Here is a 13,398-nt window from a genome sequence, read left to right on the forward strand (position 1 = left end):
CGCTTTTGCACACAGAAAACTCTGAAAGTAAAAACGTTCTCCTGACTTTAAACTATGATTTGTGTGAAATGAAGACCAGACTGAGAAAGGATGCACCTGGATAGAGCGTCTGCTGTGATAGAGTGTCTCACTCATCTGTTGAGGTAGAGCGTCTCACTCATCTGTTGTGGTAGAGCGTCTCACTCATCTGCTGTGATAGAGTGTCTCACTCATCTGTTGAGGTAGAGCGTCTCACTCATTAGCTGTGGTAGAGCGTCTCACCCATCAGCTGTGGTAGAGCGTCTCACCCATCAGCTCTGGTAGAGCGTCTCACTCATCTGCTGTGGCAGAGCGTCTCACCCATCTGCTGAGGTAGAGCGTCTCACCCATTAGCTGTGGTAGAGCGTCTCACCATTAGTTTATGGTAGAGCGTCTCACTCATCTGCTGTGGTAGAGCTTCTCACCCATCAGCTCTGGTAGAGCGTCTCACCCATCAGCTCTGGTAGAGCGTCTCACTCATCTGCTGTGGTAGAGCTTCTCACCCATTAGCTGAGGTAGAGCGTCTCACCCATCAGCTCTGGTAGAGCGTCTCACCCATTAGCTGTGGTTGAGCATCTCACTCATCTGCTGTGGTAGAGCGTCTCACCATTAGTTTATGGTAGAGCGTCTCACTCATCTGCTGTGGTAGAGCTTCTCACCTATTAGCTGAGGTAGAGCGTCTCACCCATCAGCTCTGGTAGAGCGTCTCACCCATTAGCTGTGGTAGAGCGTCTCACCCATCAGCTCTGGTAGAGCGTCTCACCCATTAGCTGTGGTAGAGCATCTCACTCATCTGCTGTGGTAGAGCGTCTCACCATTAGTTTATGGTAGAGCGTCTCACCCATCTTTTGGTATGGAGCGCTTTACTCATCTGGTAGAGCGTCTCACCATTGGCCAACGTAGAGCATCTCATCTGTCTTTTGTGGGAGAGCGTCTCATCCATCTCGATTGTTAGTGTTTCACCCATATGCTGTGGTGGAGCGTCTCACCTATCTGGGTGGTGTAGCTCCCATGTCATTCTCTCCTCTTGCTGTGAATCATTTTATCTTCCAGGGCTCAAACCTGCATCAGCTGCTCGGGTTCTTCTTCTTTTGTCTCGTTTAAACTTCTTCACTGGTTTTCTCAGCGACATTCTTCAGCGGTTCTGGTGCTGTCCGAGTCTTGTTCATGTTTTCTGTTTTTAAGTTCATGTATTCAGTCACAGTTCTGCTCAGCTGCAGAGGAACTGTGAACAGATTTATCTGTTAATATTTCCTCTGGTTTCAGTTTGAATCCAAATATTTAGTTCATAATTCATAATCATTTCAGATCCATTCAAAGCATTAAAATAACTAAATATAGATGTTTATACAATCATTGAAATAAAAAAAATATAACTCATTTTCATTGATTTCTGTGGTGGTTTTGGTGGTAAATCGACCCATTTTAGGCAGAAGTAAAGCATCAAAATTGGTTTGTTTAGAATCTCCTGTTACCATTTATTTATATTTTCGATGTTCGGGTTTTCACTCTGTGAATTTCAGATTCCCGTCTTCTTCTGTTTGTGGTCTGAAGTCCGTTTTTCTGCAGTGGAGCTCGAAGAATCGCTGGACGGTGTTTGAATCCGTCTCTGTAAACACAGACTTAATTATAGACTCTGTGCTAAAAGAAACAGAAAAAGTCCAAACTGTGGAACATTTTGAGTCGTGATCCTCTTCGGATTCGCTGATGCTAATAGGAATCATTTAGTTTATCAATAATTGCAGGATTTCCCTGAAATGATCAGCATTTTATTTATTTAATCTAAAGGTTATTAGTTAAATATTCGTGGGAATAAAAGCTTCTTGTTGAGGAAATAAAAAGTTAAAACTTGTTTTGATGACGGTCAGATCAGATCAGTTCGTGACATCAGTTTTTAGTCCTGAAATAACCTCGATGGAGTCCGATGGCGAGGATGAAGTCTGGAATAAAGTACCTGTGAGAATGCTGCTCTGCAGGTAAAGTTACCGTTCAGGTTTAGTTTGGAAAAAGATTCTGGTTTTTCTATACATGAAGTCGATTATTTCTGGTCTGTAGCTGATAGATCGGCGCAAAATCGAATGATCTTGTTCGCGATTGTTCCTTAAATGTGGGTTTGAATCTGCATTTGTCCGACGTTAGAGGAGATTTATAAGGAAAATTGAGGTCAAAATTGTGTGTCTGAGTCTTTTTTTTTAATTAAAACTGTAATAAAATGCAATTTTGAAAAGAGTATATTTGTGACGTAGAAAATATGCTATAAGGTTTTTTCTCCATTTGCAGACAAATAGATCCATGAACGTCTTCCTCGTCTAGAATCTGGATCTAAATTATCCGGCTGCATAGCTCTGATTTTGCTCTCCATTTTTCTTGTATCGGTAATGCTAGGTTGGGGGTGTGATGCTACATTGACTCCGCCCTCGGCAACGTGCGTTCAAGCCAACAATTTCAATGAATAGTCTCGGTAAACTCACATTTCAAGGTTTTACCTTCAGAAGTCTTGTGTTCCTTCTCAAGTCATCACAACAGTTTTCATTTGCCATTGAACATGCGTCAAAAGTGAGACCAGGTTGAACAATATTTTTTCTACAGGCGTGCTGCGGGCGACAGGTCGTAGTGATTTCTTAGGGTATATTCAGCCTTGAAAAGTTCGTTGATCTGGACGGAGACTCGAACTTTGCGTTTGGTCTGTATTCAGACCGCCGTCAACCAGATATTCCTGTCCTGGACCAAAGCTTGTAAACAAAACCACATGACTGAAAATGTCCTCAGTCATTGGCCAGGAGTTACGAGGGCGGGGCAGAGCAACAAAAGAAAGAATAATGGAAGTCTTATATTTTTCTATCCTTGTCGGGATAGTTTACTTATTCAAACTTTATATTTTGATGATCAATTCTGAACGTCTGTGTCAACGTCAGGTTCAACACTTTTCACCACAATGGAGGCATGATGTTACTATGACAACAGCTAAGAAGATGCACTGATTAGTGTTTATGACATATAGATTGTTGGGAAAACAGTATGAGAAACCATGTGTATTACCTTAAAGTTGTTTTAATGAGCCTGCAGTTATCTCACCACATTTCAATGAGTTTTTGTGTCTTATCGTTGCTCCGCTACTCTGTTTACATCCCATAATGCTCGGCTACGGTGGCCGTTTTGGTCCAGTTGTTCCACTGCGAGCATGGAGTCCATTCAGACTGAGAAAACTCAGAAAATACTGAGGTTTTTTTGGTCTAATTTGGAGTTTAGCCATTGACTGTAAAAATAGTTGTTAGTTAATAATGTTATTTTTATATACAGTCAATGAGTTTAGCTCATATTTAAGCAACATGCTAACCTTTTTAGCTAATTTGTTATCTACTGGGGTTTTTTTTAGCCAAATTTGAGTTCAGCTTCTATTTTATCAACATTTTTGACTAATTTAGTTTACTGAAGAATTTTAGGCTATTTTGGACGAAATGTGCTGGTCCAGGGGTCGGCAAACTTTAACAGTAAAAGAGCCACTTGGGCTTGTTTTCTACTGATCAAAACCTTGAAGGAGCCGCATAGTTTTACTTTAGCCTTTAAGAAATTTGGCATTCATGACATTCTCATTGTTTTTTTATTTTTCAGTAAATGTGAACTATGTGAAGTATTTTTGGCACAAACAACAGCAAAAATATAAAAAGAAACTATCATGTCTCAAATGTGGATTTTTTTTGTTTTTACCCTTTACCTTTAGTAGAGGCCAAATTAGCAAAAAACTAGCTTGTTGCTTAATTATAAGCTGAACTCCCAATTAGCAAAAAAATCCTCAGTGAATGAAATCAGCTAAAAATGTTAGCATTTTGCTAAAATAAAAGCTAAAATTACCTAAAAACCCCAGTAGACAACAAGCTACCAAAAAAAATGTTGCCATGTTGCGAAAACAGAAGCTAAACTAACAAAATACGATAACAAAAAAGTAAAAAAATGTTAGCCTGTTGCTAAAATAATGGCTACACTCCAAATTAGCCCCACAAAAACTTATTAGAGGCCAAATTACCCTCCAAAAAAATGCTAGCTCGTTACTCAATTACTAGCTGAACTCCAAAATAGCCTAAAATTACTTAGTAAACTAAATGAGTCAAAAATGTTAGCATGTTGCTAAAATAGAAGCTAAATTCTAAATTATGCCAAAAAAAACTTGAGTAGATAACAAATTAGCTGAAAACATCAACATTTTGTTAAAATATTAGCTAAACTCCAAATTAGCATAAAATTAATCACTAAACTAAATTAGTCAAAAACATTAGCATGTTGCTAAAATAGAGGCCAAGTTCTAAATTAGCCTAAAAACCCCGATAGACAACAAGCTAGCAAAAAAACATTACCATGTTGCTAAAACAGAAGCTAAACTCTAATTTTTTTTTAAATAACTATTTTATTTTTTCTTTAGCCGGAGAGCCACCATGGAGAGGCAAAAGAGCCACATGTGGCTCTGGAGCCGCAGGTTGCAGACCCCTGTGCTAGCTTATATGACCCCTACTTTTTTGGGGGGCGAATTTGGAGTTTAACTCATATTTGAGCAACATGCTAATTGTTTTGGCTAATTTGTTATCTACTGAGTTTTTATAGGCTAATTTAGAGTTTTGCTTCCATTTTAGCAACAGGCTAACATTATGACTAATTTAGTTTACTGATGAATTCTAGGCTATTTTGTAGTTTAGCTAGTATTTAACGAGCTAGCTTATTTGGCTAATTTGGCCTCTACTGCAGTATTGTTCATGCTAATTTGGAGTTGAGTTAATATTTAAGCAACATGCTAACGCTAATTTGTTATCCACTGGGGGTTTTAGGCTAATTTAGAGCTTAGTTTATTTTAGCAATAGGCTAACATTTTTGACAAATATTATTTACTGAAAAATGTAAGCAATGTGCTAGCTTTTTTTGGCAAATTTGGCATCAACTGAAGTTTTTTATGCTAATTTGGAGTTTAGCTAATATTTGAGCAACATGCTAATGTTTTTGGCTAACTTGTTATCTACTGGTGATTTTTAGCCAAATTTGAGTTTTGCTTCATTTTATCACCATGCTAACGGTTTTTGACTAATTTAGTTTCTTTGCAGACGCTTGCAAAGAAATTCTGTTTATTTCTTGATCTTTTGTTATGTTACTATTTATCTCCCTTTGCTCCCCCTAGTGGCCGAATAGCGCATTGCAGCTATTTCTTTAACTCTCCACAGGAATGGATTAGAAACATACTTTTTTTTTTCATCATCCTTATATTTATTTCTCTTCATGACCAGGCCGGATTAAATGCGGCCCATGGGCCACATCTGGCCCCACCAGATGGTTTAATCCGTTTGACACTCCTGCTGTATAACCTTACGAATAAAAGCTAAAATGTGTAAATATCAGAGTTTCTGCTGAAGGGGTGAATGACCAGACAGGAAGTAGGGCAGCCTGACCCCCTCCCAGTAATAACAAGCTGTATAAGTGAGCACAGAGGAGACAGTTGGTGTGCTGAGTCAGCAGTCTGTCCATCCACCGCCCTCCTCCTCCTCCTCCTGCGCGTCCATCACTGAGGCCTCCATTTGACTGTTAAATCAGCCACTCAGCACTAGAGCAGACGAGGGGACGGCGAGCATCCCGAGCGAGGAGGAACCGAACGCCGACAAAGATGGGAAATGGGAGCAGCCATGTGCAAACTGTCGGAAAAAGTCGGTCAGCACGTGAGGAGGAAGTCCACAGGTACGAGTGGGGGCGAGTTCTTATTGACGATCAGAAAGCTTTTGATGGCCAGTGAAGTTCTGGTTCTGTTGAGGTCCAGATTGTCAAGTTTGTGTCAATTTAACCCAAATCGAGAGGATTTCTAATTAAATTTGTACAGAAAATGGCCATAAATGAAAGCTAAAAGTGCATTTTTTAAAATAAAGTTTAAACAAAACAACTAATAACTGGTTAGAGGTTAAAAACTCTCATTTGTTGATGGTGTTTAGATAATAAAAACTACATTTTTGTTTGTTTTTGCCCATAATTTTTTTTCCCTTTGAAAGAGTTATTAAAAAAAGTACAAATTTGCTGTTTGAATCTGATTAATCTGCTCATTTGAAGACTTTTCTGTTTTGTTTTTCCCAACTAAACATTTTCCAGATCAAACAATTCACATTTATGTTCATTTTTTAAAGCAAGTTGTTGTAGATTCATCTTGAAATGTCAACTAAAAACTTTTAACTGGTGTAATTTTATTTTATTCTACTAATTTTTGTGCTTTCTTTTATGAATTTTATTATTTTGAATTTATTTTTTTTCCTAATCTGTCCATTTGAAATGGTCTTTTTTTATTTATATATAAAAATATTTAAATAATAAAGCTTTAGTCATTCATGTTTGAATAAATGCTTCTTCTATTGTTGTTTAAATTGGTTATTTTATATGTATTTTTGCATTTTCATGCCTAGTTTGAGCGTTTTGAATCCCCTTTGTTGATTTTTATAGTCAATAAACCAGATTTGTTTGTCGTTTTATTGTCCTCCAGGTTTGATTCAAGTCAGAATTTGCATGATTTTTTGCACAGTGGAAGCTCTGGGTTTGCATACACGTTACAAAAAGATTCATGTCATTGTTTGCGTGCCTGTGAAACTCCTCTACAGTCGCGGATGAAACTTCCTTTTCTGCTTTGTCACGTTCAGTTTTCTTTTTTGTTGAAGCCTGGACTCATTCCAGTAATTTCTCTGCAGGCTGCAAGTATGCATGTCACGCTGCCTGCCGGAACAAAGTGTCGCTCGACTGTCATCCTGTCAGCCAGGACCGGCTCAACAACAACAGCGCGCCGCTCCATGTGAGTCCCCGCCTTTTGTCTTTGCAATTAAAAAAGGTCAATTTAAAGATTGGGAATATATCATTTATATTAAAAGTATCAAGTCGTCTGCAAACAGATTCATCAGAAGGGGGAGGAGCAGAGACGTGTGGCCTCACACATTTCACTAATTTATATACTCCGATTCGAATAGAGAAACATTCAGAAATCCAGTTTTAGGCCTAAATTAGGTTAAATATGTCCTCTATTTCACAACAGTATCTTTGAGAAAAAAATGTTAAGAAATTAAACCCATTAAGAAACCGTAAAAGGTAGATACTGTGGGACATTGCTGACTGGATGATGATAGAGCTTCATGTCAAATAACCTTCGCTGGTAATGATGGACAAACGTTATCATCTAATCAGTGAAGTCCCTTATCTACCTTTTCTGGTTCCTCATGTTTCATTTTTTAACATTTATTTTTGTTTTCTGGAAATTACTTTTGTTTCTCCAAAGTTTTTTTGTTTTTACGTTTTAGTTCCTGGAATTTTGTTTTTATTTCTAAAATGTAATGCTGTTTTTTTTTTTTTTAATCTTTGTTTATTTAATTGTCGTTATGATGAAAACTTGACATTTCACCAGATATTATTCACAATCTAAGTTCAAAGTGGTTGAAAGGAAAACTGATGATCCAGCATTCTAGCAGCACTTAAATACATTTCTTACGGACGAAAGTTGAAGACGTGAAAAGAGCTTCATATAAGATAAATGTGGTTTGTGTGTGCGGAACAAGCGATTTGTGCGTAAGATTTTAACCTGTTGTAATTTTACATTGTGCATGTGTAAATTGTATTTTGTATCTTTTTGAATTTCATCAATTTTTACTTATAAGCAAAATGTATTGTATGAATTACAAATCAAGAATTATTCACACACAAATCGGGGTGAGTCTATTTTCTCTCCATAGTTTTTGCATCAAGTGATTTGTTGATGTGATTTGAACTTCAGGGCCACCGTAGAAAAATGCCACAAGAACAAGTTAAAACAAAAAATTTTATTGGAGTGGGCCTTTATAGATTAAATATATTCATTCTATATTGAATATGTTGTCATGAGAGTTAAAGGTCATCCTCCTTTCTCCTGCAGTACCGAGTCTGACCACATGGTTGTGCTGCAGTCAAACATTTCAGCAGCCTCAGTTTTCTGTTTGTCAGCCGTTTTTCAAGACAGTTCAGTCCCTAAAAACATGACCCGGAGGTTTCCTTTACAGTTTAACTTTATTTAGAGGCAGAAAAACAAAAACATAAACAAACGGAAATGAATATTTTAATCGAGATTTGAGTTAGTCAGACTGGAAACTAAATCATAAACATTTATTCAGATTCTTTCTGATGTGGATTTCCATTAAAACGAGCTCCAAAGAAGCTGTTAGTGTGAACATGTTGTGGTATTTTGTGTTGTGAGCACACACGCCCATCATACGTCCCTCACTGAGAATGTTCAATTCCTGCAGGACAGCCGTCTGCTTCAGGTTCGTGTTTTTGCTCAGTTACACATTAAGCAGAGGAGTTCCTGTGGGAATGCACTCCTCCAGCGGCGAGTTTATGTGTTCAGTCGTTTCCCTCGTAGGAAGCTCTTACAGGATGTGTCACAGTGGCAGAAAAAACCCAAAACATCACTCTGCAGAAACTCACACCGACCTTGATGAGGAAAAACATTTTCCTTCTTCTCTGCTGGTGTGAATCTGCTGATGGGGTTTCCTACAGAGATGTTTGTGTCATCATCATCACCTGCAGCCATTCGATAAAATCATGCTGAGGAACAATAACGCCTCAGTTGTTCATGGTACAAATTTAGCAGGAAAGTCACATTTTGATTCCATAACCAACTTTTGTGTGTCTTAAAAAATAAAGTGTTATTTCCTATGAAAAGGCTTGGACAGCTGAAAAAAAACTAGATTAGATTTTGCTAGAAGGTTCACAGAACAAAAAGTTGATGAAAGCAGAACACTGATATTTAGTTAAATGCAGATTGATATTTTTAAATGCATTTATTTAAACTCTCACAATAGAAAGTTGACTACAAATAGAAACACAAAAGACATCACTGAGATCAAATGACATTGAGAGTAACTGCATGTGAAAGAGTCTGGAGCATCACTTTAACTGAATATTCTAACCAGGGTTTGTTTTGGTTCCATGAACTCCGGAAACTGTTTCTTTCCAGAGAAATATTGCGTTGAATAATTTTCGAGGCGCACTTGATTATATTGAAATGCTGTTGCTCCCGTGTAGCGGTAAACACCCCGAAACAGCAGACTGAAAAGTCCGAGATATGATATGCTCATCACTGCAGGCTCTCGGCTGCACTTTCCTAGCTGATGGTGATGTAGTTTTGCAACTGCTTGTTTGTTCTGAACTCAATTTGTATTAAAGCCAAGTTCTAATATCCCTTATTAGCAATTTTAGAAAATCCTTCAACACTACCGAGTGCAAAACTGAAACAAAATTATATGATTTATAGAGGGGTCCCAGCTTACCTGACCACACCCCCTGAGGCTGGTTGAATGATGGAGGCAACAGTAGACTAAAGAAAATTAAACTTTTTCTCATAAATATACGTGTTCAAAAATCATTGATTAACAAATTTTAACGTAATAAATTTACGACTTTAAATATTGTAAATTTAAGACTTTTTCTGACAAATGTATGTGTTTTAAATAGTAGATAATCGACTTTAAAACAACCAAATTTACGACTTTTTTCTCGTTAATTTACAAATTATAAAGTCGTAGATTAACTAATTTTAAAGTAATACATTTACAACTGTAAAACACATAAATTTAATAATTTTTTCTGATAAACGTATGTGTTTTAAGTTGTAGACTAACGACTTTAAATATAATCAATTTAAGACTTTTTTTCTCGCAAAGTTACGCGGTTTAGGTTGTAGATTAACAATTTTTAAAGTAATACCTTTAGGACTTTAAATCTACAACTTTTTCTGATAAATGTACATGTTTTAAATTGTAGATTAATAACTTTAAATCTTATGAATTTGACTTTTTTCTCATATATGTATGTGTTATAAAGTTGCAGATTAACAACTTTTAAAGTAATACATTTAGAACTTTAAAACATGTAAATTTTTTACTTTTTTTCTTGCAAATGTGCGTTTTTTAAGTTGTAGAGTAACGACTATTAGAGTAATTAATTTCCGACTTTAAAACATGTTTCTCTGATAAATGTATGTTTTAAGTTGTAGATTAATGACTTTAAATCTTGTAAATCTACGACTTTTTCTCGTGTTATAAAGTGTTATAAAGTCATAGATTAACAAATTTGAAAATAGTAAATTCATGACACATGTTTTAAAGTCATTCAATTCTATATAAATAAAATTGAACTGAATGACTTTAAAACATGTAATTTTACCAGAAAATGTAATTAATTTAGCCTCTGACTTTTAAAGTCGTAAGTAAACGGCTTCATTCTTGTAATTTTACAGTTATTACTTTTTTCTCGTAAGTTTACGACTTTAAAGTTGTAATTATACATTTTATTTATTTATTTGTTTTTGCTTGTAAAATGATTCTAATACTCTGTCGTAGATGTTTGTCACTATGCTTGATCCGGTGAATCTTTCTGTTTGTTCTTACTTTCATTTTTTTCACTGCAAACCTTCAAGGGGATTTTTAGGTCTTTGGTGGAACAAATGTGCTTCTATCTTGTAAATATTTGCATTAAAATGTGATGAGTTTGTCATCTTTTATCCCATCTAAAATTAGGTTTATTATCTTAACCATCTCAGCTGTCTCTTCATATCCAGCTGGCGGCTGAGAAGCTCCAGTCGGCACGTTGTGGTTTTGGCTCCTCCTCTCTGATGTGGCTGTTTTTCTCCAGCAGCAGGATGAGCTCTGCACATTTTCAACCTCTCCAGAAGATGTTCACTCTCTGAAAGTGCTGACTAATGCTGAGCGTGTGATTTTACAGTGTGAGGAGGGTCAGCGTGTGGTTACCAGGCGTCCACACGTCCCATAACATACATGCAGGTGTTTTGACTGCAGCTGAAACCTTCCTGCTTTCTGCAGCTTCAGGATTTTTTTTCTAAAACTGATTGTTCTAAAGTCTGTCTGTGGTTAAAGGAGATGTCAGAGAAGGTCACAGGACATGGATGAGAGCAGGAAGACAGTAGTCAGATGATCTGGAGGTGGTAGAGAGGAAAAATGACCTGTGATTAAATGAATAGAACTCAAACAAAACTGTGAGGTTACAATAATAACTAGAACAGCTGCATTACCTGCAATAATGTTAGTGTGAATGCTTTTTCCTGAAAGTAGTCGCTAAAAATGCTGAAGCTTTTTGCTGAAAATGGTGACGCAATTTACTTCAATTGGAATTGCTGGAAATGCAGAAGCTTTACACAAAATGTTAAATTTGCTAAGAGTGGAAATGTTGTTAAAGAACGATGAAAGAGCGCTGAAGTTGATCTCAATTTCTGAAAAAATGTAGTAAAATTGTTTCAAAATCCCTAATACATGCCAATTTTGCAAAAATATTTAGTGTGCCGCTTAAATATTAGCCAAATTAGCCCAAAAAAACATGGTGGATTTCAAAGTAGCCCAAAAATGTTAGCATGTTGCTAAAATAGAAGCTCAACTCCAAAATAGCTGAAAATTCCCCAGTAAACTAAATTAGCTAAAAATATTAGCCTGTTGCTAAAATATTAGTTAAACTCTAAATTAGTCTTTAAAAACCTCAGTAGATAAAAAATTAGCCAAAAATGCTAGCATGTTTGCTCTATTTCCACGTTTTCTGGTTGGACCACTAATCCTTTTATGTTTTTATGGAGGATGGCCGTAGTATTTGTATGAGTGTTCAACCTCAGATCTGAATCAGGACTTGCTTGTAATCAGATTACTAAGTGGAGGAAAAGAAACTAACCAAGATTTCTTTAGTAGTGAAGAGAGAAGAGTCCGGCGCAGAATCCCAGTCTGGCAGGTGGACCGGGAAAAACTGTCCATCCGATGTCGGGCGGGTGCCTGAGTCCTTCTGGTAGAGGCTGGGTGGGATTCACGTGGGACGTGACACAACCTAGGCATTCGCCTAGGGTGACATCTGCTGGCAGGGGTGCCAAATCACAATGGTTATATTTTAATTTTTTTTCTTGTTTAACAGCTTGACACACCACTCATTTCATGTAAAAAAAAATAAATGTCATAATTAAAAAATGTAAATAAAATACATCAAAAGTTTGATGTAATTGGTGCTGTCTGGTTGGGGGGAGGAGAGGGGCGCGCAGTGTTGCCACTATTAATGCTTCTTTAAAACTTTAAGGAGGAAAAAGAAAGAGGAGGCAACACCGGCTCAAAGCAGAGACTTGTCTGTTTTATTTCTATAAAATTGCTTGGGATGTCTGAATTTGAGTACCTGACAAATTTGTTCATCGGTTAGGGCGCCATGCATTTCCTTTTAAAATTGGACCAAAATTAAGCATTTTTTGGTTCTATACGTATCTTGGACAGTGGTAACAGGCTAGCGTAGCGTCTCTAGGCTATGTTACTCATTGAGCGTAGCGGGCTCGATTGCTTGGGCTCTGTGATAGGATAGGTTGGCGACCTGTCCAGGGTGTCCCCCGCCTTGGCCCAACAGTACCTGAAACAGTCTCAAGCAGCCCCAGCAGGTTAATAAAATGGAACATTGAGCGGCCATATTGGATTGTTTTCTAGCCACTGATTAAAAAAAAAAGCACCTGCAATTTCCTGCACAACATATGATATCCCGTTGTTGGTCATGTGACTCATAACTCAAAAAAAGCATTTCCATTACGATTTTACCCCTCAGAAACCACCTCCTGCAAGCGCCAAAATGTTTTTTTTTTTGATAAATACAGGTTTTTCCGAATCGCGTTTTTATTTGATACATTTACTATCACAAATCCAATTTGCACGATTTCATAGTCAATAGAAATGCAGATAATGGTAATTTGTTCCCTTTTTAACCAAACCCTAGTGGTTTTCTGAGGAACTACAACATTTGTTACTTCCTGGTTTGCTTCAATTTCGGGAACAGAAGCTGTAAGTTTGATCCACACATCAGTCATCGCTGTGTTTGTTTGTGTTCATCTCCAAAACTTTAAATAGAACTCCTTACATAAATCTCAGGCTAAAATAACCAATGATCTGATTATGGATAAAAAATAGAGCCACTGCTGTAAACATCACAGAGAGTTCAAACAAATGCGATCCAAAGTCTGACGTCAGTAATTAAACCTGGTTAGAAACAGACCTCTGACTATTAATACTCGTCTAACCGACTAACATAATCACAGAGAGATTCGATTATTGCCTGATTTGTTCCACATGAAACTGGGATGTGAGAAAGACTCCGTAAAATGATGACTTTCTGTCAAAGTTTTAGCTTTAAACCATTTTGTCTTTGATAAAAGTGATCAAAGCTTTAGAAAGGGACGGCTCACTGTCTGACCACCACTCCTCATTACTCTGACAACAGAGAGGCTGTAAATGACAGACAAGAAAAGAGAGCCTGAGCTCTGCTTCCTGTCTGCTGGGAAAAACAAACACAGGCACAGCAGAGGAAGCAAACACGGCACAGGGA

General features: G+C 37.2%; 1 protein-coding gene across 1 annotated transcript in view; it reads left to right on the forward strand.

Moving 5' to 3' along the window:
* The window catches only part of rassf3 (Ras association domain family member 3), a 69,096-nt gene that overhangs the window by 4,950 nt on the left and 50,748 nt on the right, over nucleotides 1–13,398 (forward strand). Inside the window, exon 2 of the mRNA XM_024290788.2 lies at nucleotides 6,720–6,820. Coding sequence (XP_024146556.1) covers nucleotides 6,720–6,820 — 101 coding nt within the window. The remainder of the gene's footprint in view (nucleotides 1–6,719; nucleotides 6,821–13,398) is intronic.

The sequence above is a fragment of the Oryzias melastigma genome, linkage group LG23, assembly GCF_002922805.2.
Source record: "Oryzias melastigma strain HK-1 linkage group LG23, ASM292280v2, whole genome shotgun sequence".
NCBI lineage: Eukaryota > Metazoa > Chordata > Actinopteri > Beloniformes > Adrianichthyidae > Oryzias > Oryzias melastigma.